Source organism: Sminthopsis crassicaudata, chromosome 3 (assembly GCF_048593235.1).
Source record: "Sminthopsis crassicaudata isolate SCR6 chromosome 3, ASM4859323v1, whole genome shotgun sequence".
Taxonomy (NCBI): Eukaryota; Metazoa; Chordata; class Mammalia; order Dasyuromorphia; family Dasyuridae; genus Sminthopsis; species Sminthopsis crassicaudata.
In genome coordinates this window covers 6,040,116-6,062,245 of record NC_133619.1, presented here as the reverse complement: position 1 = coordinate 6,062,245, position 22,130 = coordinate 6,040,116, and the positions used below count along the sequence as shown (strand labels likewise).

The window sequence follows — 22,130 nt, the reverse complement described above, 5'->3', positions numbered from 1 at the left end:
GGGTCTCCATTTCCTCTGGACTCTCCTAACTCCTCCAAGTGTGATTTTGGACAAGTCCCTGGAGATCTCTGGGTCTCCATTTCCTCTGGACTCTCCTAACTCCTCCAAGTGTGATTTTGGACAAGTCCCTGGAGATCTCTGGGTCTCCATTTCCTCTGGACTCTCCTAACTCCTCCAAGTGTGATTTTGGACAAGTCCCTGGAGATCTCTGGGTCTCCATTTCCTCTGGACTCTCCTAACTCCTCCAAGTGTGATTTTGGACAAGTCCCTGGAGATCTCTGGGTCTCCATTTCCTCTGGACTCTCCTAACTCCTCCAAGTGTGATTTCAGACAAGTCCCTGGAGATCTCTGGATCTCCATTTCCTCTGGACTCCATGATCTCCTAACTCCCCCCAAGTGTGATTTCAGACAAGTCCCTGGAGATCTCTGGGTCTCCATTTCCTCTGGACTCTCCTAACTCCTCCAAGTGTGATTTTGGACAAGTCCCTGGAGATCTCTGGGTCTCCATTTCCTCTGGACTCTCCTAACTCCTCCAAATGTGATTTTGGACAAGTCCCTGGAGATCTCTGGGTCTCCATTTCCTCTGGACTCTCCTAACTCCTCCAAGTGTGATTTCAGACAAGTCCCTGGAGATCTCTGGATCTCCATTTCTTCTGGATTCCATGATCTCCTAACTCCCCCCAAGTGTGTTTTCAGATAAGTCCCTGGAGATCTCTGGGTCTCTATTTCCTCTGGACTCCATGATCTCAAAGGACTTTCCCAGCTCTAAATTCTGTGATCCTGTAAAGGTCCCAATTCCAGCCATTCTCTCTCCCTTCTTGTTTTGCTTGGTTTGGTCTTTGGACTGACTTTACAATGTATCAGGCTACTAGTGGGAATTCAGAATCCCATGGTAGTTCTGTGCTGACAAAGCTCTTGGTCATATTAAGTTAGAAGAACTACCGGGGTCCTTCAGGGTCCTCCCTCTTCCAGATGCGAATATCTTCAATACCTGCATTTGACAATGCAATACCTACCCCAGCTGAAAGGCCAGTGAAACACCCAGGTCATAGGATCTTAGGCTTTGAACTTGAAGATGATTTAGCCCCTCACTCCACAGAGAAGGACATGGGTATACAGAGAGAATGTGACCTGGTCCAGTCAAAGGCGCTGCGAGGCAAACCCAATTCCCAAATCTCTCCACACAAGGTAGATCAAAGATTGGAGATAGAAAGGACCTTTGAATCTGACCCTCTTATTTTACAGATGAGTTAACCGAGTCCCAGCATTGGAAAGGACTTGGCCAACATCTATCTCATAGGCAGGAAGCTCAGATTTGAGGCAAGATTTGAAGACAGGTTATCTGATTCCAGAGCCAATTATTAGATAAGAAAGATGTAAAGATAAAATCTATAATCATAAGATAATTAAATAGGTTTAGTTGCATGCAGGAGGACCCTTAGAAGTCAGAGACATTGAACTCCAAGGGGAATTAGAGGTCATGTTCATATCTTTCATGTTAGGGATGAGGGAAGTGAAGCGGAGAAGTCATAACTTCTTCTAAGTTACCAGGAAGGAAATGGAGGAGCGTGGTTTTGAACTCAGGTTTCCAAAACAGAGCTGAGTGAGAGAGGCAGGTTGAGCGGCATATGAGAAAGTCAGCATTGACATCCCTCCCTTGGGAAGGTGAGGAGGAAACTGCTGTCAGACTCATGGGTCACTTCTACGGAGCCCTCGAAAGGGTGAGCAGGATGGGGAGTGCTAGAGAGGAGGAAGAGGAGCAGGATGGGAAGGGCTAGAGAGGAAGAAAAGGAATAGGATGGGAAGCTCTAGAGAGGAGGAAGAGAAGCAGGATGGGAAGCTCTAGAGAGAAAGAACAAGAAGATGGGGAGCTGTAGAGAGGAGGAAAAGGAGCAAGATGGGAAGCTCTAGAGAGGAGGAAGAGGAGCAGGATGGGAATCACTAGGGAGGAGGAAGAGGAAGGGTGGCGTGGGCACTTGGTCTCTGGGCTGCCCTCTCACCCACCACCAGCCCTCTCTGGAGTGGAGCAGGGAGGTCCAGGCAGGTGTGGCCAGCCCGGGGCCTTGCTAAGTAAGGTAGCACTTCTGGCCCTCTTGGCCAGCTCCTCCTGGCCTTTGTCCCCTTATCTGACTCTGTCAACACTGCCTATCTCCCTTTGAATCAAAAACATGGGCAGACTAGGAAGCCTTGCCTTTTACACACATAGTTTGTGGCCATTCACTTCGAAAATATGGTTTCCTGCAGCTGCTGGGTGGCTGGGCCCCCTCCTCCCCCCCCTTTAAACTAGGCCAGCACAAAAGCCCTGCAGGCTGACTTTTCTCGAAGATCTTTTGAAGTCTCTGGTATGAAGGAATCTGCTTCCATTTGGGTCACTTTGCTTTTTCATTATGTTAGAGAACCCCCAATTCCCTCCGAGGCTCGGCCATTACGGTGCCTCCTACTGGGGCACCCCACCCATCATCAGCCACCCTTCCCAGGCCAATTTTATTGTCTTTGTTTCCTTGTATATCCCCAGAGGTGGGGATGCTCATAGTAGATTCCCTTTGTGCCTGGCATGAGGTCAGTGCATAAATATAGGGCAGTAGAATACATTTGAGAGGGAAGTTCCCTGTTCTTCTAAACTCCCATTCTGAAGGAGGGAATTAACATTTCCTCTTCCCTCCCCTCTTGTTCAATCTATGTGCCACCATTGGGCCCAATATATATATATATATACATACATATACATACATATACATATATATATATATATATATATATATATAAATAAAACCATACATATATATAAAACCACACATATGTAGATATAGATTGTAAATATATTCACATACATACATATATGTAGATTATACAAATACACATATGTAAAAATAGATTATAAATACATACACATGTATGTAAATATATGTTACATATACATACACATATGTATAGATATAGCTTGTAAATATATACACATAGACACATATATATGTAGATATGGATTATATATGCGTACACGGATAACACACATATAAATATAGATATACATATATGTAAATATAAATTATAAATATATACATGCATGTAAATATAGGTTATATATACACATATAAATATAGAGTATATGTATATATACATACATGTAAATATAGATTACACATACACATATATGTAAATATTGATTATAAGCATATATACATATAAGTTACATATACATACACATATATGTAGATATAGATTGTAAGTGTATACATATATATGTAGATATAGATTATATATACATACACACATATATAAATATAGATTATAAATATAGATATACATGCATATGTGTAAATATATATTATAAATATATGCATGTATGTAAATATAGGTTACACATACATACACATATAAATATAGATTATTAGTATGCACATACATATATGTAAATATAGATTATAAGCATATATAAATACATATGAGTTAAATATACATGCACATATATGTAAATATAGATGTATGTAAGTGTATGTTATACATACACATATAAATACAGATTATTAGTATATACATATATGTGTAAATATAGATTATATATACATGCACATATATGTAAATATAGAATATACATATATACATACACACATGTATATATGTGGATACAGATTATATATACATGTACACATATATGTAGATATAGATTATAACTATATACATACATACACACATATATATGTAGATATATAGATATCAGAGTGTTGCAGTATATCAGGAGTTTCCCACAGAAATCCCCCAAAGACTATGTGACATTCAGCCAACACTTAGGAGCAGACAGATAGCAAGGCACACGGTGGATAAAGTGTTGAACTCCGTAGGAGGAAGAGCCGAGTGTGAATCCTGCCGAAGACATTTACTAGCTGTGTTCCCCGGGGCCAAGACATTTCTCTGCGTCTCAGGTTCTTCATCTGTAAAATAGAGACCAGAGCAGTCCCCTCCCAGGCGACCGTGGAAATCACTGCAAAAGCCCCTCGTGCTGTGGAAATGTTAGGTTTTGTTGCCGTTGTCATGATGCGCTCGTTGACGGATGTTCATGGCAGGGATGGCGCTATGTGCATCTATGGGATGATGGGACTTAAAATGCAACCTGAAGAACAGTTGCATGATCTGCATCCTCCCCCCAATAAGAGAGTTCCTTCCCTTTTTTTACTTACACACTTAGGGGCTGACCTTTGACTTGGGGGATTCCTTCTGAAGAACAAAGGTCCAATGAATGGCGTGGGCTTTTCTTTTGAGGGTTTTGGGTCTGCTCGGAAAGGAAGGGCCAGGGCCATTGGGGGGGGTAGAACTTGAGTCCTAACTGTGTTCCCTTTCCTTCTCCATCGTGCTCTCTTGGGGAGGACGGTGTGTCTTTGTTCTCCCTGGGCCCTCGCTCCACCCTGGCTAGGTGAGAAGGGGATGTTTCTGGCATCTGCGAGAAGCTTTTGATGAGGGGGAGGGGGGCCCTTTGTCTTCCTTGGCAGGGCTCATTGGGTCCCTAATTGCTCTGGGGAGCCAGTGGAGCACGTGCCCGGGGAGGCGGGAGCCATGTGCTGCCCAGAGCCCGTGGGGAGGGGCTGGCCTCTGACCCTCACCTTGAGCCCAGATCACAGCCTCCTCCAAACGCTCCAGGCGGCCCGGACCTGGGCTGGGACACCCAGGCGGGGGGGAGGGGAGGAAGGCCAGGGCCGGAGGCTCACCTGGCTTGTGCAGGGCTGGGGGAGGACGGGAGCTGAGGCAGGCAGGGGAGGAGCCGGGGCTGGGGGAACAGCTGCTGCTGTCGGCGGGGGCTCCGTGTGAAGAGATGAATGGTTTTTTAAAGAGCAAATGGGGACAGGGAGCTGGAATGCGAGGGTATAAATGGAACGGAATGGGCAGCGGGCTGCCGGCGCTCCCGCGGAGGGCCTCCGGACCGAATGGAATGGGAAGATCCCGCTCCCCACCCCCAAACACACGTGCACAAGGATACATGCACAACCACACATACACACAGACATCCACATGTACACTTATACACACATGCCCACCAACACACAGGACATATGCACACGTATCCATCCACACATGCACACACAAACACAAGCACACACTTTATGGAGCCTTCAGGCCGACTACGATCCCTTTTACAACAATCTCCTTAGAGGGGCCGGTCTAACAGGGCCACACTTGGAGTCAAAGACTTGAGTTCGAATTCTTGGTCTCACACTCACTCTGGGCCTCAGTTCCTTTCCTTCCAAGCAGAGGTTCACCGGGGTGGCCTCTAAGCTAGCCCCCTGCTTGAGGCACCGGGGACGGCAGGCCAGGCTCTGGCGCATCCTGGCTGCAGGACTCTGAGGATGGCACCTCACTTCTGGGAGCCCCAGTTTACTCTCTGCTGCCTAACTCCATCACCCTCTAAAAGCTCACTCGTTTCTGGCTTCGAGGTTTGCCAAGCACTCTCCCCTGGGGAGTTCACCTGCTTCTCACCCAGATGCTCTGAGGTCGAGCTGCTATTATTCCCATTTTACAGATGAGGCCACTGAGGCTCAGAAGTTCCTCCCTGGGAGTGTCAGAGCTAGTCCTCCTTCTAGTCCGATGCTCCTTCCCCTACTAGGTGTTCCATTACTAGAGATACTTCTAAGGTCTGACTGACCAGAAGAAGGCTCGGTCCCCAGAGTGGACCGTGGAGAAGAGGGAGCACCTGCTGAGCAGGATGACTGGTACCCAGCAGGTGCTTAATAAATGTGGGTTGGTTGCATATTAGAGTGAGGAAGACCTGGGTGCAAATCCTTCCTCTGAGAGTTGCTGGTCTCCTGGGCTCAGGGAAGCCCCTTTTGCTTTCCGCTCCAGTAGGGAAGATGCTTTGTGACCCTAAATCTCTGCATAAACAAAGGGAAGCAGCCCAGCTCTCACAGACAGAGTCAAGAAGGCCTAGATTCAGATCTCGCCCGAGTGGCCCTGGGCTAGTCACTTCCCTTCTCAGAGACCTGCTTTCTCCTCTGTACAATGGGGATGATGAGGTTTGACTGCTTTGCTTAAGCAGGTAGATAAAAGGGTCTCTTGGGGGCTGTGGGCTTGAGCGTTCCCCATGTCAGTCAGTGATGATCACAATCCCATCAGCCTCTCTGGCTGACATCATCCGTGCCTCTGACGACTGACTTCCTCCAGGTGGGCGCCACAAAGGCCGGGCTCTTCCCTGCAGGCGGCTGACGTCCCGGTGCCCCCTTCTCTCTCCCTGCAGCCGCAGTACACAAACCTGGGGCTCCTGAACAGTATGGACCAGCAGATCCCAAATGGCTCCTCATCCACCAGCCCCTACAACACGGATCACGCCCAGAACAGCGTCACGGCGCCCTCGCCCTACGCGCAGCCGAGCTCCACCTTCGACGCCCTGTCTCCCTCGCCCGCCATCCCCTCCAACACAGACTACCCGGGACCCCACAGCTTCGACGTCTCCTTTCAGCAGTCCAGCACCGCCAAGTCGGCCACGTGGACGGTAAGTGGACGGTTCGTCCCTTCTGGCCTTGCTCCTCCTCTGCTCGGCGTCCGTGAGGTTCTGGGGAGACCGCACAGGGGACCTTGGGCTGAAAAGGCAGAGCCCCCTCCTTTCTTCCATGGAGTGATTCCTAGCGTCGTACCCTTGCACTCGGGGAATTGTTTGTCTTTGCCCAGTAGCTCTTGTTCTAGCATAAGGGATTGTGGTCCAGAGTCCCGCAAGCTCAGATTGCTGGGAAAGGACCGAAGTGACTTCACTCTGACCCCAGCCCTGGCACTCTGCCTGGTGTTTGCTTATCTCTTAAAAACCTCTTAATTGATTATCCATTGGATAAAGTATTAGCTGTCTGTTCAGGCACTGTCACCTACTGAACTAGACATTGAGGCTTAAAAAAAATAAGTCCTCCCTGCTTTAGAAAGCTCACCCAGGGGCAGCTAGGAGGCACAGTGGACAGAGCACCAGCCCTGAAGTCGGGAGGGCCTGAGTTCAAATCTGAACTTCAGGCACTTAACACCTCCTAGCTGTGTGACCCTGGGCAAGTCACTTAACCACAGCCTCAGAGGAAAAAAAAAAAAGCTCCCCTGCCCTTTGTAAGACATATATGAAAAGTGGGGCACTTGACAATTCGCTGGGTTCCTTTCTCCTAGCCCCGGGGTTGGGTAGGTTACACCAGCTTTCTCGGCGTTTTACACATGAGTAAGTAGAGGCTCCCAGAAATCTGTCTATGATCATACGCTGCTGGCAAGGAGGGGAGCCAACTCTTGAATCCAAGTCTCTCTGACGTGAAGGCCCTCTCTTTGTCCGGCGCTACCTGTACCCCTACACGTGCGAGCCGAGGGGAAGGGCTTCTGCTTTCAACAACGGGGGACACCGCCTCCACAGAGATTTCCCATCATCCTTGTCTTGGCTGATGGGAATTTAGTGACTCCTAGATGTTAGATCTAGAAGAGACGTTGATGACTCAGTTTACAAAGGAGGAAACAGGCCCAAAATGTACGAGTTTACAAGAAATCAATGACAGATTTAAGATTTGAATACATGATCTCAGGAACCATAGGTGACATTTTGGAAAAAAACAAAAACCCTCACTTTTAAAATTCAGCCTTTGCTGGAACTAGAATGACTTGATGTTGGCTAAATTGGGTCATTTTGTCAGTGCTTGTTCCTTGATTACTTGAAAGGATCTTCTGGGTGGCAGAGATCCTTTGGCTATTCCCCAGCAGGCTAGCATCTGCCCATGGCTCCTGCCTCTGGTGGGCTCCGTCTCTGTTGGCGAACCTCTCTCTGCCGTAGAGGGGAACCAGGGGCTTCACTTAAGAAATCAAAGCTATACCAGGGAATGATTAGTCCGCCCTCCAGAGACTAGCTGTGGTCCCGTGTCTGGAGCCATTCTAGTTCCTATAAAGCACACTCATGTAAAGAGCAATGATACGTGTGGCTAAATTGGGCTCTTGGGAAATGCTGGAGACCCCAATCCAGCCCCTGACACTAAGGCAAGTCCAGTCACCTTTGTGTGCCTCATGAAGCTAAGCTAGGGAGAAGAACAGCACCTCCCTCCCATATTCATGAGGCTCAAATGAGATAATATTTGTAAAGTGCTTATCACAGGGCCTGGCACACATTAGGTGCTTAAAAACGCTTCTCGTCTCTCTCTAATTATTATAATAACTGTAATGGTAATAATTGTCCGCATTTTTGTGGTCTGCTAAATGCTTCGCCTGGCCTAGATCATCCCATGCTTCCAACGAGCCTCTAAGGAAGGTGTTATAATTATGAGAGGAGTGGGTGCCTCGTTTAAGGTCATGCCGACAGTATGCACGGGAGCTGGGATTGGAACTCGGTTCCTTCAGACCTACCACGTAGACGGACCAATGGCCATCCCTCCTAAGGCATCCGCATAGTCCCTGGTTGGCGTGAGTGATGGCAATGGGGCGGAATAGCGATGTAAGCCATACTCGGGACATGAGAGGGGAGTCCACGGGGTGTGGCCACAGAGCCACAGGTCAGGATTTCCATCCATTGGCTGCGTGATTGATGGATGGAAGGCCCTCACTGACAGTGTGCACCAGACAGGGAACTGGACCCGGTTCTGAGCCGCTGCTGCTGGGAAACTGGGTTCAATAGCTTCATCATGGGCAGCCTGGCTTGTATGTACTCCCTGCACCCCCTCTTTAAAATCTGCAAAAAAACCTCACTATTTGTCGGGTTTATTTCATGTCCCACCAGCATCCCTCTCCACTGCACCAGCTCCCTGGAAAGTCCTGTGCTTCTCACGCTGAGGGGCGTACAGTTCAAAGGGACTTCTCGCCTTTCGTGGTTTAAATAATTATTTTGATTTAGTTTCTAACTCAGAGAGGTGGCATTTCATCCAAGCTGCTGTCATGGGAATTAAATAATTGCTTTAAAGTAATTACAGCTCTGCAATGTATTTTTTTTTTTTTTTTTGGCTGCACGGTTCAGGTTGGAGGCCAGCTCTAGATGGCTGCCTCCTGAGTGTCATAAAACTTACCAAACCAAGTCCTTTATTTAAGGAAGAAGATGATTCCTTTTTTCCTCTCTGCCCCTTCTCTCTATCTCCTTTTCTCCTTCCCTCATCTTTCCTTCTTTTTCTTCCTTTTCCTTCCTTATCTTTTCCCTCATTTTTCCTTTCTTTTCCTTTCCCTCATTTCTTTTCCCCTTCTCTCCTTCCTTCTTTTTTCCCTTTTCCTTCCCTCATTTCTTTTCTTTCTCTTCTTTCTTTCTTTTCTCTCATTTCCCCCTTTCTTCTCTTTTCCTTCACTTCCTTTCCCCTTCTTTCCCTTTTTCCCTTTTTCTCTCTTATCCCTTTCTTCTCTCCACTTTCCCTTTATCATTTCTCTTCCCTTTCTCCTTTTCCTCCTTTCTTTCATTCACCCTCCATTGAATTTTAGAGGGAGAAGTATGAGAAATGTTTTTTTTTTCTAAAGATAAAACCTTGGAATCTAGATCCCCAAGGGAATGATGATATTTATTGTCCAAATGCAGAAATTGAGAAAAGAGGTTATTTTTAAATGCTCTTCAGAGTGGAGAAAGGATCTTACAAAGTTCCTGAGTTAGGTACAGAGAAAGCCCCCACCCAATGGCCATTGCCATCAGAAGTATCTCAAAGGGAAATCTCCCAGAATCCCAGAAGGAGAAGGCGGCACGGGACACTTAGTCCAAATTGTGCCTGAGAATTCCCTTCTGTGATGTGCTTGGTCCTCTCTTCTCTGGTGGATAAGCCCCAGGGCAAGGCCCTTACTACCTGCCCACTGCTTAGCACAGTGCCTGGAGAATGGTAAGTGGGTGCTTAATAAATGCTGATTCCTGATACTGCTCATCTGGCTCTGCATGGCGCTGCTCATTAGGAAGTTTTATTTTGTTTACTAATCCTGAGATTTCAGCTCTCTTCACACCCCCTCATATTGTCCTGATACCTTGAACTTGACTAATAAAGGAGTTTGGGGTGGCAAGGATAACCCTTGGGATGCATTTAACCACAAAAGAAATACCTCTTCACTCATTTGCTGAAGGGGTCACTGAGCAAACTCAATGGAGGGGAAAACACATAATCATGAACACAATTGTTTTCTTTCCTCTCCACTTCTGTGCCTTCTCCCCCCTCCACTGTTGGTGGTCTTTCTGCCAAGAGTCTTGAGAACATTCTTCTTGGCCAGTCTTTTCTTTTCATGGAAGCTTCACTCTGGGATCGTGGCCACTGACAGGAGCAAATAGGCAAGTCTTGGAAGCTTCAGCCAGGGGAGCAAACTCTTCTAGTAGGAGCTCCATTGATCTCCTGGGATGTACAGAAGAAACTCTCTTCTATCCTTTGGTCTTGGCAGGCTACCTGGTCAGGTCACCTGTGGTATAAGACAGCAGGGTGACCTAGGAGAGGACTTGAAATCTGATACCAAATGCTCCCCTTTCAGGGAAGAAGTCGAGGGGGGATCATCAGACTCAGCTCCATCCCAAAGATGTGCAGGCAAGGTTTGCTGTGAGAGAATCTTCTAGCAGCTTCCTTTCCTAAAGCATTCTGGGGAATTCATTCACAGAGGAGCTCTATATGTCCATCTGATCTTTCCTGCATCAATTCAGGGCACCCGAGTCCTAGCTGGAGGCTTCCTCTGGCTGATGGAGGTTAGACCAAATCTTTGTTTGCAGAAATCATTAATTCACTTAAGCCCAGTGGGTCAATCACAGCCCCAGTTGCCACCCCAAACCCAGTTCCTTTGGGTAGAGCCAAGGTATGTTCCTTCTGCTCACCCTCATACTTCTCAGCTCCCAGTATCAAGGATGAATATAAAACTTCTCATAAAATAAGCTCCTCAAGTCCGGAAGCTAGTGTTCCCTCTTGCTGTATCCCCTGCATGTACCACAGTGCTCCTTCCTGTTTGTAAATCAATTGGATGAAGTGTTGAGAAATCCCCAAAAGTATTCCCAAGGTTGGCTGCTAGTCCATTTCCTCCACCAACTGCCTTTCACATTTTATGCTCGGGTCGGTCCTAAGAGATGCTCATGGCCCCTTTCTTCCTACTAGCATGTAAACTCCTTGAGGTCGGTTTTACTTTTGAACCAGGATCCCTAGTGCTTATCAAAGCCCATGACACATAGATTCCAAATCTCTTTGCCTTAAACCGTGTGGTCTCATTTACTCAATGGCAAAATGAGGCGGATGGACTCATCCTTGGAACCGATGGTCTCACTCTTTGGTAAAGATGGCTTGTCAATTTGTTCTGGAGAGAAAGTAGTGTCTTTACACTGTGTGCTCTACTGATTACACTAGAGGGCCAGAGCAAAACGCAACAGAACGCCGACAAAGGATAACAAAAAAAAAAAAAAAAAAAAATAGTAGAAACCTGGAGTGAAATTCCAGTGGGCAGCCTGTTGGGAGAATCATCATCGGGAGGAAGGGAAGGATCAATGGTTCCTCACAACTTTCTCAGAAAACCGAGAGGAAGCTAAAAAGCATACCTAAGAGAATCATTACGAGGTTGTCAATTAAAGAATTAGTCTATCCTCTTTTATTAATCTTAGAGATTTATCTTTCATGGTATTAACTGAAGCTGGCATTTAAATAAAGCATAACTCCTACAAATGGATTTTCTTATTCATTTTCTTACACTAAATTACTTCCTTACCTTTTAATGATTATCAAATATAATTTCATGCAAAAACCGTAAACCTACAACTTTAGTTCCTTCCCAAGAAAGTGTGGGCAGGGAGGAATGAAATAAGAGAGAGATCTTCATCGTTAGACACTTTGTGGAATGCTCTAAATCTCTGAAATTGACTCAAACCAGCGATCAGAAAAGAGTAAATATACTTGGAGAATTTCAGATATATTTATTTTTCAGTTCCCTGGCTGATAGTTTATTTTTAATTGGCACGTGTGCATAAAATTAGGGGGGGAAACTCAGGGAAACTGAGGTAAAAATAGGATCCGAATGTCTTAATTAATTTTTAATGGTCCAAAGAAAATAGAATGTTTTATTAAACATATCAGAAATCGCTTAAAATTAAAGTGAACTGGCAACCACCACTTAATGTTATTTATCAGGGCTTGTGGGATAGATAAGTGCCTGGAGCGAGTTCCCATCTGCAAGGTTTGGTCAGATACCTTACAGATGTTTTCCACATCTGGCTCCAGTGGAGAAGGGCAGATCCATCAGTCTTTCTCATGGCAGATCTAGCCATTGGTGACCAGGAGTCAGCAAAGCAACATCCATTCGCTTGTTCCATACGTGGTAGTAACAATTAGAAAAAGCATCAGACGGATAACAAGTATGTCATTTGGATCATTGTGACTAAAATGAGAGTTGAGAGCAAAGATCCCTGGAAGGCAAAGATTGGGGTGAGATTTCAATGGAGGTTCAGTAGAGGCAATTGGGGAGAGTCAAAGCTGCTGAAGTATCCTCCAAAGAGCGTGGCTCCACCGGGGATGAACAGGCAGATGTCTTTCCTTTGACCCCTCAATGTCTAAGGGAGTAGATGCCCATTGGAAGCCTCTCCCTCACTTTTGAGCAGTTCCCAATTGTGTTTCTAAATTCAGGGGCAGATTGGACGATTAAGATAGCCGGGAGGAAGAGTAGACACTAATTCAGCATTGCTCTGAGCCTTCTTGCTTGCTTTAAATGAGAACCTGCCATTAGGCTCAACTTCAGAGTGAATTAGAATCCACCACGCCGCTCACTCCCTGGGGACTTTGGATGTCATAGGTCATCTGTTTAGACCTCTATGTATCAGGTACTGTGCTAAGTATATTTTATGTGATTCACTCAGAGGAGAAAGTTCCTTACAATGTCTTGCCATCAGGAAAAACCGGGTGTGGGATTTCGGAAGTTCTTGGGTCAAAGAACTTCGACTTTTGACCAAAAGTGCTGCTTTTGACCCATTCTGGTGTTAGATTCATTATTCTGGGAAGGGAGAGACAATACAAGTTGGACAGATAGACCCTGGGGGCCCTTCCAAAACAGAAATTCTATGAATTCTAAGTCTTGCAAATAGCCTTGTGAGATGGATCCATGCCATAATCCAATATCTCCATTTTGCAAATGTACAACCTGAGGCTCAGTGAATTTGAATGATCACAAAATGTCTGTCAGGACTCTCTACATACTATACCACGGTGCTTCCTGCAGGTCCTTAGACTTGAGTTCAAATCTACTTATAGAATGGGAGTTCCTTGGGGGAAATTACTTCATTCATTCATTTCTATCTATCTATTTCTTTATTTATTCATTGATTTGTTCATTTGTTTGTTGATTCATTTATTTAGGTTTTAATATCCTGTGTTTAGCTTAGTGCTTGGCACATAGTAGGTGCTTAATGAATGGTTATGGATTGATTGGGCAAGTCATTGTCATACCCCCTTTCCCCCCCCCTTGTCAGTTTCCACAACTGTAAAATGGATGGGCTAGAGATTGTCCTTAAAGATCCCCTATGGTCTGAGCCTGTGATCCAGTTAGCCTCAGAACCAGCTCCCTCTCTCCAAGTCATGTGAGATGCTCGATTCATTAAAAAATGGATTTCAAAGGGCTTCTGTGCTTTGGGTTCTGTTTGTTTGTTTTCCTGGGGTGGTTTCCATGTGGTGTTAATTATAAAGAATTCTGGTTAGACCTTGCGGGTCCTCCTCTCTGGTGGAGAAAGACATCTGACAGTCTCCTGCAGAGTGTGTCTCCTTAATTAAGCAAAGGCTCGAGCAAGACTCCTGGGTCCTGAGGCGAATCAGAGTCTCGATGCCAATCTGTTAAATGGGTGTGATAATACCTCCCTGGCAGGGCTGCCATGAGACTTAATTAAGGCTTGTGAAGTGCGGTGAGCCGAGGCTGATCTACCACAGAAGGAAAAGCAAAGGCATATGATTATCTCCGTCTTGCTTATTGTTTTCTTCTTCCCAGTCTAAAAAATACATCACAGTCAGAGCAGAAATCTTTCACACACAGTGGGAACCAAAGAAACGCTTTTCAAAATCTATCTTCTTCCCAAAGCCAAACCAGAGGTGGCTTATCAAATTATCATCATCATTATTATTTTTAATTTGGTACTACCTAGGAGGTTGTATAGGCAGGAAAATATCAACATCCAATATAATTGGTGCTAAGTCAGGATGGAAAGAGAAAGAGAGAGAAAGGAAAGGAAAGGAAAGGAAAGGAAAGGAAAGGAAAGGAAAGGAAAGGAAAGGAAGGAAGGAAGGAAGGAAGGAAGGAAGGAAGGAAGGAAGGAAGGAAGGAAGGAAGGAAGGAAGGAAGGAAGGAAGGAAGGAAAAGAAGGAAGGAATGAAGGAGAGAAGGAAGGAAGAGAGGGAGGAAAAGGAAGGGAAAGGAGGAGAGAAGAAAAGAAGGAAGGAAGGAAGCTAGCTTTTAATTCCTTAGTGACAATATTTTCAAAGCACTTTCCTCACCACAACCCTGGGAGGCAATTTTCTCTGCTATCTTATATGAAGAAACAGTCTCAGAGAGGTGACTTCCCAAAATCACACAATTTGGAGACTGGTTGGGCAGCAAGGTCCAAGAAGGAGTCATCAGTGGCTGGGGGGCAGCTTGCAGGAGGTCTCTAGCAGAATCCCCCCAGAGCACTCTTGGTCCCTGCTCTTTGGTCTAAGTTGTGCTCATCAACATCTCAATAAAGCCAAAGCTGGGAAGGAAAGCTGAGGAGCAGCTTGGTGCTGTGAGAAACCCTAGTGCAACTATTCCTCAGGCCATGAATGAGATCATTAACTTATCAAAATCTTAGTTTTCCCATCTGCAAAATGGAGGGAATTCTTAACTACCTAATCTGGTAAGCGTTTTGTGTTAGTTGTTGTTCATTGTCAGAGCTTATGGAAACCCAGGTTTCCCGAGTCTCACGGCCTTTCCATCATCGGGTGCTCCGCTCGCCTTCAGTGAGCCTGAGCAGACTAAGTGTGGAGCTGAAAGGTCAGCAGTTTGGATTCTACCTCACACTCTTGCTAGTTATGTGGCCCTGCCCTTGTCCCTTGGCATTTTCTGTCCAAGGGGGGGCGATAATGACTGAGACCCTTCTTTCCCCAGATGTTGTGGGAATTAAATGAGATAGTATGCAATCAAGTACTGGCAAATCAAAGCTTAAAATGCTGTCAGAGTCACGTGTGATCATTGTTAACATTAAAGAGCAAGTTTAAATCAATTGCTTTGAGTTGAACATTTTAATGAAAGTATAACCTGAAAGTGACAGAAGGGAAGAGACTTCAGTAGATAGCTGTAGCCCTGGAGCAGAGGCCAAAGATTAGATTGTTGGGAGCTCTCACCTAGATGAGAGAGAGAGAAAGGAAGGAAGGGAGGAAAGGGGAAGAAGGAAGGAGGGAAGAAAGAATATTTCCATGATTTAGGTTCAATTTAGTTTAAAACTAACAAATTTCCCTTTCATATTTAGGAACAAGGAAAGCAGTAGCTTAAAAAATTCTATGCGATCCCTGCTCTTTTTTCTTCTTTCTTTCTTTCTTTCTCTTTCTTTCTTTCTTTCTTTCTTTCTTTCTTTCTTTCTCTTTCTTTCTTCCTTCCTTCCTTCCTTCCTTCCTTCCTTCCTTCCTTCCTTCCTTCCTTCCTTCCTTCCTTCCTTCCTTCCTTCCTTCCTTCCTTCCTTCCTTCCTTCCTTCCTTCCTTCCTTCCTTCCTTCCTTCCTTCCTTCCTTCCTTCCCTTCCTTTCTTTCTTTTTTTTCTTTCTTTCTTTCTTTCTTTCTTTCTTTCTTTCTTTCTTTCTTTCTTTCTTTCTTTCTTTCTTTCTTTCTTTCTTTCTTTCTTTCTTTCTTTCTTTCTTTCTTTCTTTCTTTCTTTTTCTTTTCATCTCTGTGATTCTGTAAGAAAAAGAGTCATTTTGTCATTTTATATCAATCAAAATATCCCTGGTTCTTAGATTAAGAGTAATTTTGTCTTCTTAAATCAATCAACCCCAACAACAACAACAAAACAACAAGGGGTAATTTGGAGGATAGTGTTTAAGAGGGGGATGACAGAGGAATAATCATCTAATCTATAGACAGAAATCTGCCAAATTTTTCTGCTAAAGAAGCTTTTCCAACTTTCCGTTTTGCCATCTAAACTTCCAAGACTACTTTTAGTAGGAAGCTCAGCATTAAGTCCTCGTGGGGTTGTGATGAAGACAGTTTTTAACTGTTCCAGCTTCACAATTTCAGTGTCTGTTCTTCTTTCCTTCCTTGTCTCCATTTCTTCCTTTTTTTCCCAGCTGAGCCAACTTGAGAAAAATCCTAAGGGGAAAGGTCCTTCCTAAGGGGAAAGGTCCCTCCCAAGAGGTGTCTGAGTAGGAAGAAACCTCATGTTCTTTTTTATTGGTTGCTGGGGAGCCTGAAGGACAAGGGAAGGGGAGTTTGGGGCTGTCTGCTTTAGCATTGCTGAAATCCCTCCTTCTTCCATCTCCTTCCCCGAGCCAGAAGCTTGAGAGTCTGCTATAGAAACCCTTATGTGAGCCATTTAGGGCATCCAGAAGGGAAGTTTGATTGAAAATATTTTCATAAATTAGAAATAAGTGGAGAGATGAGATGCTGAAAAATATTCTTCTTATTTTGAACAGCTCAGGGCTTCCATTTTCCCACTCAGTATTGGTAGAATAATTTTCTTCTATGAAAGGAAGAAGGTAATAATAATGGAGATAATAAATAATATTTCTATAGTCATTTAAGGCTTGTACAGTGCTTTACATAAATGACATCATTTGATTCTCACAAAAACCTTCTTAGACAGAAACACACCTGACAATTGGGTAAACAGAGTCTGAGAGGCTATGTGATTTGTTCAAGATCACAGAGACGGGATGTGACTCCTAAATATATAGGGCTTACCTCACAAAATCACCACTTTCCCTCTTGTCATGTCTCATCCCCATGAGTTTTCTCCTTTGTCTTTTGAAATACCAAATATTTTAATATTTTAAACATATCCCAACTGGCACCGCCCACCTGTGGGCCTTTCAGAGGTATACATAATCCAGATGACCTGCCCAGTCCCACCTAAAGCAGATAAAAGCTCCCTAAATTTGCTAGCCCAGAGAAAACTGTGTGACAAATGGATGGCCCCCAAGTGGGTAGGTGGTAAGAAGGGGATTCTGGGAAGCCCCAAAAGGCATGGGGAGCTGGGATCAGAATAAAAGCTACCTTTCTTTCTGCAGAAAATAGGAGTGGGCCTTCCATGTGGGAGCAGGGCTTTGATCGTGAGGCTGGGGTTAGCATCCTCACCCTTCTCCTCAGTCTCACATCGTCCCTGAGCTTTCAATTACCCAAGATTCCCAGCCCTTTCCAGGTTCCATTAGCCTGGCAGTGTGGGTCATTATGCCTCCTGGTGCCCAGAGTTTTCAAAATGGCCCATTCAGATCCAGGAATGTCCACATCTCAGATTAGCCTTCGACGCTAATTCTGCCGCAACCAAACAACAAGTGGAAAGAGCAAGTGGCCAGTCTTAGCATGATGCCCAGCGCCAAGGAGCTCCCTGCGTCCAGAGGCATCCTAGTGTCCATCAGGCCAGCTCTTTCTTTCCTCAGGCCTAATCTGTCTCTCAGCTCTTAGTTCTGTGCTTTGGGGTGCAGCAGAACAAAATCTAACCCCCCCCTCCATACACCAGACTTTGGGACGCTTGGGAATCACTCTCCTGTATACTCTGAGACTTCCCAGTATCTTCACCCCATCTGAACCCTCTTCATTTGAACTTGAGGCCCTCCAGGCTGCCCTCGTTGGGATGGCCTTGCACTCACCCAGGTCCTTTCCAGTGGGACGCCCTCCACAGAAAGCTGCCTTCCAATGCCTCCCATGGCACCTCCTGACTGAGTGACCTTGCACAATTAATTGTGGTTTCCTGAGTCTCACTTCTCATCTGACAGGTGTGACTAAGAGCACCCCTCGTGCCCCTCGTTGGTCTGTTGGAGGTGAAAATGAGATGATAATCATTATAACCACAGAGAGTATTTATGTGACATTCTGTAAACCTTTGCCAGTCCATACAAGGTGACAGCTTGGATTTGTCCTTGGTTTTATTTTTTCAAATTGGTTGGTAATGAAATGGGCTCAGACAGTCAGCGGGCATTAATTAGTGTTTCTGAGGTGCCGAGCACGTGGGACTGAGTCTTGGGGATACAAAAACCAGGGCAAAATCAGTCCCTACGCCTTAGGCCGTGAGATAGAGGGGTTCTCGTGTGGAGAACCCGTTGGGTGTCCAGAAAGTCTGGAATTAGGGAATGATTATGCTCTGGGAAATTGGACCTCACCCCAGCCCTTCCTCTCCTCAAAAACTGCTGTTCTTTTCTCTACAACATGAAAAGTTCTTTATAAATGGACGTTGAGTTGTATTTGGAGGCAGGATCTGAACTGGAATCCTCCCTTAGATGCCCCAAAGGAACTTATGTTCTACTAGGAGAGATGCTGTGTAGAGAATACATGGCCGAGAAGGGTTATCAGATGTGAGCAATGGGGAGGAACCTAGGAAGGCTGCCTGGAGTAAGCAGAACTTGAAGAACATAAGAGGGAGAGGTGAGAGGGAGAACCCTGCAGGGAGTAGAGGGAAGGTGGTACAAAGGCAAGGTTGGCTAATGGCATGGGAACCATTTCCGTAGGGCGTCTCTGGCCTTCAGATAGAATTCTAGCCTGCAGAGGATGACAGGAAATGTCTCAGAAGCTGAAGGGAAGTGGGAAGGAGGACCATCTTCCCCAGCCAGTCCTGAGCCTCCTATTCCTTGGTTCTCCCCAGCTCTGTCTGAGGGAATCACAGGCTTGACATGGCCTGACCAGGCCGCATGGGGCCAGTGCTATCAGGGGAGTCATGGCGGGGAGCCCCAGCCAACAGCGTGAAGATTATATCAGCGGGCTCTCTTTTCCAACTGGCAGCAAGAATCCACACGATCACACATGTGCCCATTTTGGTTAAAACCCATTATCTACAAAACAAAAGGCAGCGTGGTGGAGATGGGGAAAAGGGCTCACGGCCCACGTCTGCCATATGTTCCTGCCTTGTGTTCCTGGACAATTCACTTAACTTCTCATAAAGGATTCGAAGACTAAATTTCTGAGGAAGGCCAACCCACGTGGTTAGAGAGGGTTTCCTCTCTCAGTGAAATCACAAACAAGCTCTTCTTTCCCATTTGTGCAAAGGAAATGGACAGCGCCCCATGGTAAGCAATGCAGATGAGACCGATGGGAGGGCTATGATCCCTGCCTTCAAAACCCAAGCTGAGGAGGTGTCTTTTGCCCACCCATTTCATTGACTTGGAAGCTCCGGGAGCAAAGGCTTCCTCCACCAGTGCAGATCAGCAGCTTGTCTGGAAGGAAGGATGGATTGCCTGGCTCATTGAGAGGGGCAGGGCCTTGCTCAGATCGCCCACGAGGTAGATTTAAGAGGGAAGGAGTGAATTCTGTTTTTCTTGACTCCACGATCTGCTGTTTGTTGGCTCCTCCAAGCAGCCTCTCTGCTGTCACCTGTGGGAATATTTGTAAAGCACTTAGCTTGGTGTCTGGCTCAGAGGAAGTCCTTCAAAATGCTTATTCCCTTCTCCAGTGCCTGACCACGAGCGCTAAGTGACAGGCCAGCGGTGGAGAGAGGACGTTCCATGGACTTCTCCAGGGTAGAAAAGGCATTTCTGGATTGACTGGTTAGGAGAGACTTTCTGGAATAGGTGACATTAAAGCTGGCCTTTGGGAGATGGGAGGTAGGCGGGATTTAGAAGAATTGTGGGAATATTAGGCAGGGGAAACAAAACAAGGTCGAGAGGCAAGGAAGGGAGTAGTACCTGGGAGAGGCCGGGGTCACTTAGAGCATCACAGACTTGGGGGTTCAACCAACTCGGAACCCATCGAATCCAAGCCTTAGCCCAAAGTGAACCCTGGAGCCATATAGGCCACGTTGCCTGAAGGCCTTCCCTGAGGAAGCCCAGCCTCCCTCCATGGTCTCCCTCCAGAAGAAGTCCGTGTTATTTCAGGGAAGCTCTGTCACTGGGACGTCTCAGTCACCAATTAGACACAGAGAGGCTCAAGCCCAAGTGGGAACAGAGGTCTCTAATCCTGCTCGGCCACACGCTGACTTGGTTTTAAAATGTAATGTCAGTATTTTACTGCATTTATATTTATTTAATTAAAATCACGCTTTGATCAGGTTTGGATCATAGTCAGGAAAGTTGTGGCCCCCGTGTGTACGTTTGACAAACTGTGACCTCTGACAGTGACAAGCAGAGTGACCCCGAGGGAGGGAGCTCATTTCTCTAAACTTCCCATTCCCTCATCGCTCTGTCAAATGGAGGTGATGCCGCCAAAAGACAAGGTGCTTAGCCGTCAGTGTCGTCCCCTAGAGAGGTAGCTTGCAAATCTTAAAGCCCCAAGAAATCATTAATATTATGAGGAGGAGGAACCACGGGTGGAAAGCAACTCAGTGTCTTAAGCTGGAACGTGAACGGTTTTGTGTTTGTGGGGATGGGAGAGTGACAGAGACAGAGAGACAGAAAGAGACAGAGAGAGAGACAGAGAGAAAAAGAGAGAGACAGAGAAACAGAGACAGAGAGAAAGACAGAGACAGAAAGACAGAGACAGAGACAGAGAGAGACAGAGAGAGAGAGAGAAACAGAGACAGAGAGAAAGACAGAGACAGAGAGAAAGACAGAGACAGAAAGACAGAGACAGAGACAGAGAGAGACAGAGAGAGAGACAGAGACAGAGACAGAGAGAAAGACAGAGACAGAGACAGAGAGAGGAGGGGGGAGAAGGAGACAGAAATGGAGATACAGAAACTGAGACACCAAGAGAGACAGACAGACAGAGAAACAGACACAGAGAGACAGACACAGAGACAGAGAAAGAGAGACAAAAAGAGGGAGAGAGAGAGATACAGAGAGTGAGAGACAGAAAGGCAGACACAGACAGAGAGAGCGTGTGCGTGTGTGTGTGTGTGTGTGAGTGTGTGTGTGTGTGTGTGGTGGTGTTGAATCCAATACCTTTCACATCACCTGCGACAATTACTTGATTTAGGAGAGGACTGATTGACAAAGTTTTGGAGCAGTGACAGACCAAAATCTAGAAGCACTCTCCCAATCAACAAAGGCATGTTCTCGCCCACAAGTGGGGTCCCATCCCGCTGTCCAGCCCAATGGCTCTCAATGCGTTCTCTCTCTCTCTCTCTCTCTCTCTCTCTCTCTCTCTCTCTCTCTCTCTCTCTCTCTCTCTCTCTCTCTCTCTTATGGCCAGTCGAGCACTTTATCTTCTTCTCTTCCCCCTGGAAACCCCGGTGAGAGGCTGTGGTCAGCATTCTCCCCACTGATTCATGGCCATGAGCTAATGTCTCTAGTGGGATGAGTCAGTGCTGGCCCGGGAAGGCTGTTCCACAGGGAAGCTGGGAAATCTTATGGCCAATATGTTTTGGCTCCCCCCCTTGTTTGTCGGAGTCGGTGGCCGGAAGATCGTCCAGACAAACACCAAGTGGGTCTGCAGAGCTCAGCCGGCCACTTGTACTTGGCTGCTTGTAAAAACATCAAAAGTGCCTGCCTCCCTGTGTCTCCCCGAGTTCAGGTGTGTTTTAAGAGTTAATAGAAAAAGCAGCCTGTGATTTTTTTTTCCTCCCCCTGTGCTTCAGGCTAAGTAGGTGAAATGATGTGTTTGGGAGATGAATGTTCTTGCAAAAGGCAAGATGTAGCTTGCAGAAGAACATCTGCAACCAACCCATTCTGCAGGAGATGGGGCCAAGGCTTGTTTGTGTCTTTACGCCTGTTCCAACACGCCGCTGAGCACAGAGATTTTCTGACTGAGGAGGGGAGACCGCTAAAAACTGGGATTTTTCTTTTTTTATTAAGTTGTGCACAGACTTTCCTAAGAGCTGAACCCTCCGTGGGGTCTCCATCAGGGAGATCTGGGGAGCCCCTCTTCCTGCCTCCTCCTGTGCTGGGATCAGAATGGAAAGCTTCACAAGACTGATAGTAAATCTAGCTCCCACTGAGGCAAGAGGCTTCCCCCAGGAGGGAGCGCGAGCCGTCTGGGCCATCCAGAGCAGGCCACAGAGAGCATCCGTTGGTCATTAACCATTCTACCTGGACAAGCGGAGCCCTGGTCAGAGGGAGGGTGGTTTGCTGGTGGGGTTTGCCAGGCTTTCTCTCTGAAAAACAACAGGATGAGCCAGATCTTCCTCTTCCTCCCAATCACATAAGGGTGCTTGGGCCCCAAGAT

The 22,130-nt window shown here is 46.2% G+C and overlaps 1 protein-coding gene across 6 annotated transcripts in view; it reads left to right on the top strand.

Annotated features, from left to right (window-relative positions):
• The window catches only part of TP63 (tumor protein p63), a 222,072-nt gene that overhangs the window by 137,447 nt on the left and 62,495 nt on the right, over positions 1-22,130 (top strand). For all 6 annotated transcript variants that reach the window (XM_074297878.1, XM_074297880.1, XM_074297881.1 and 3 more), the window contains one exon: positions 6,221-6,475. In XM_074297878.1, coding sequence (XP_074153979.1) covers positions 6,221-6,475 — 255 coding nt within the window. The remainder of the gene's footprint in view (positions 1-6,220; positions 6,476-22,130) is intronic.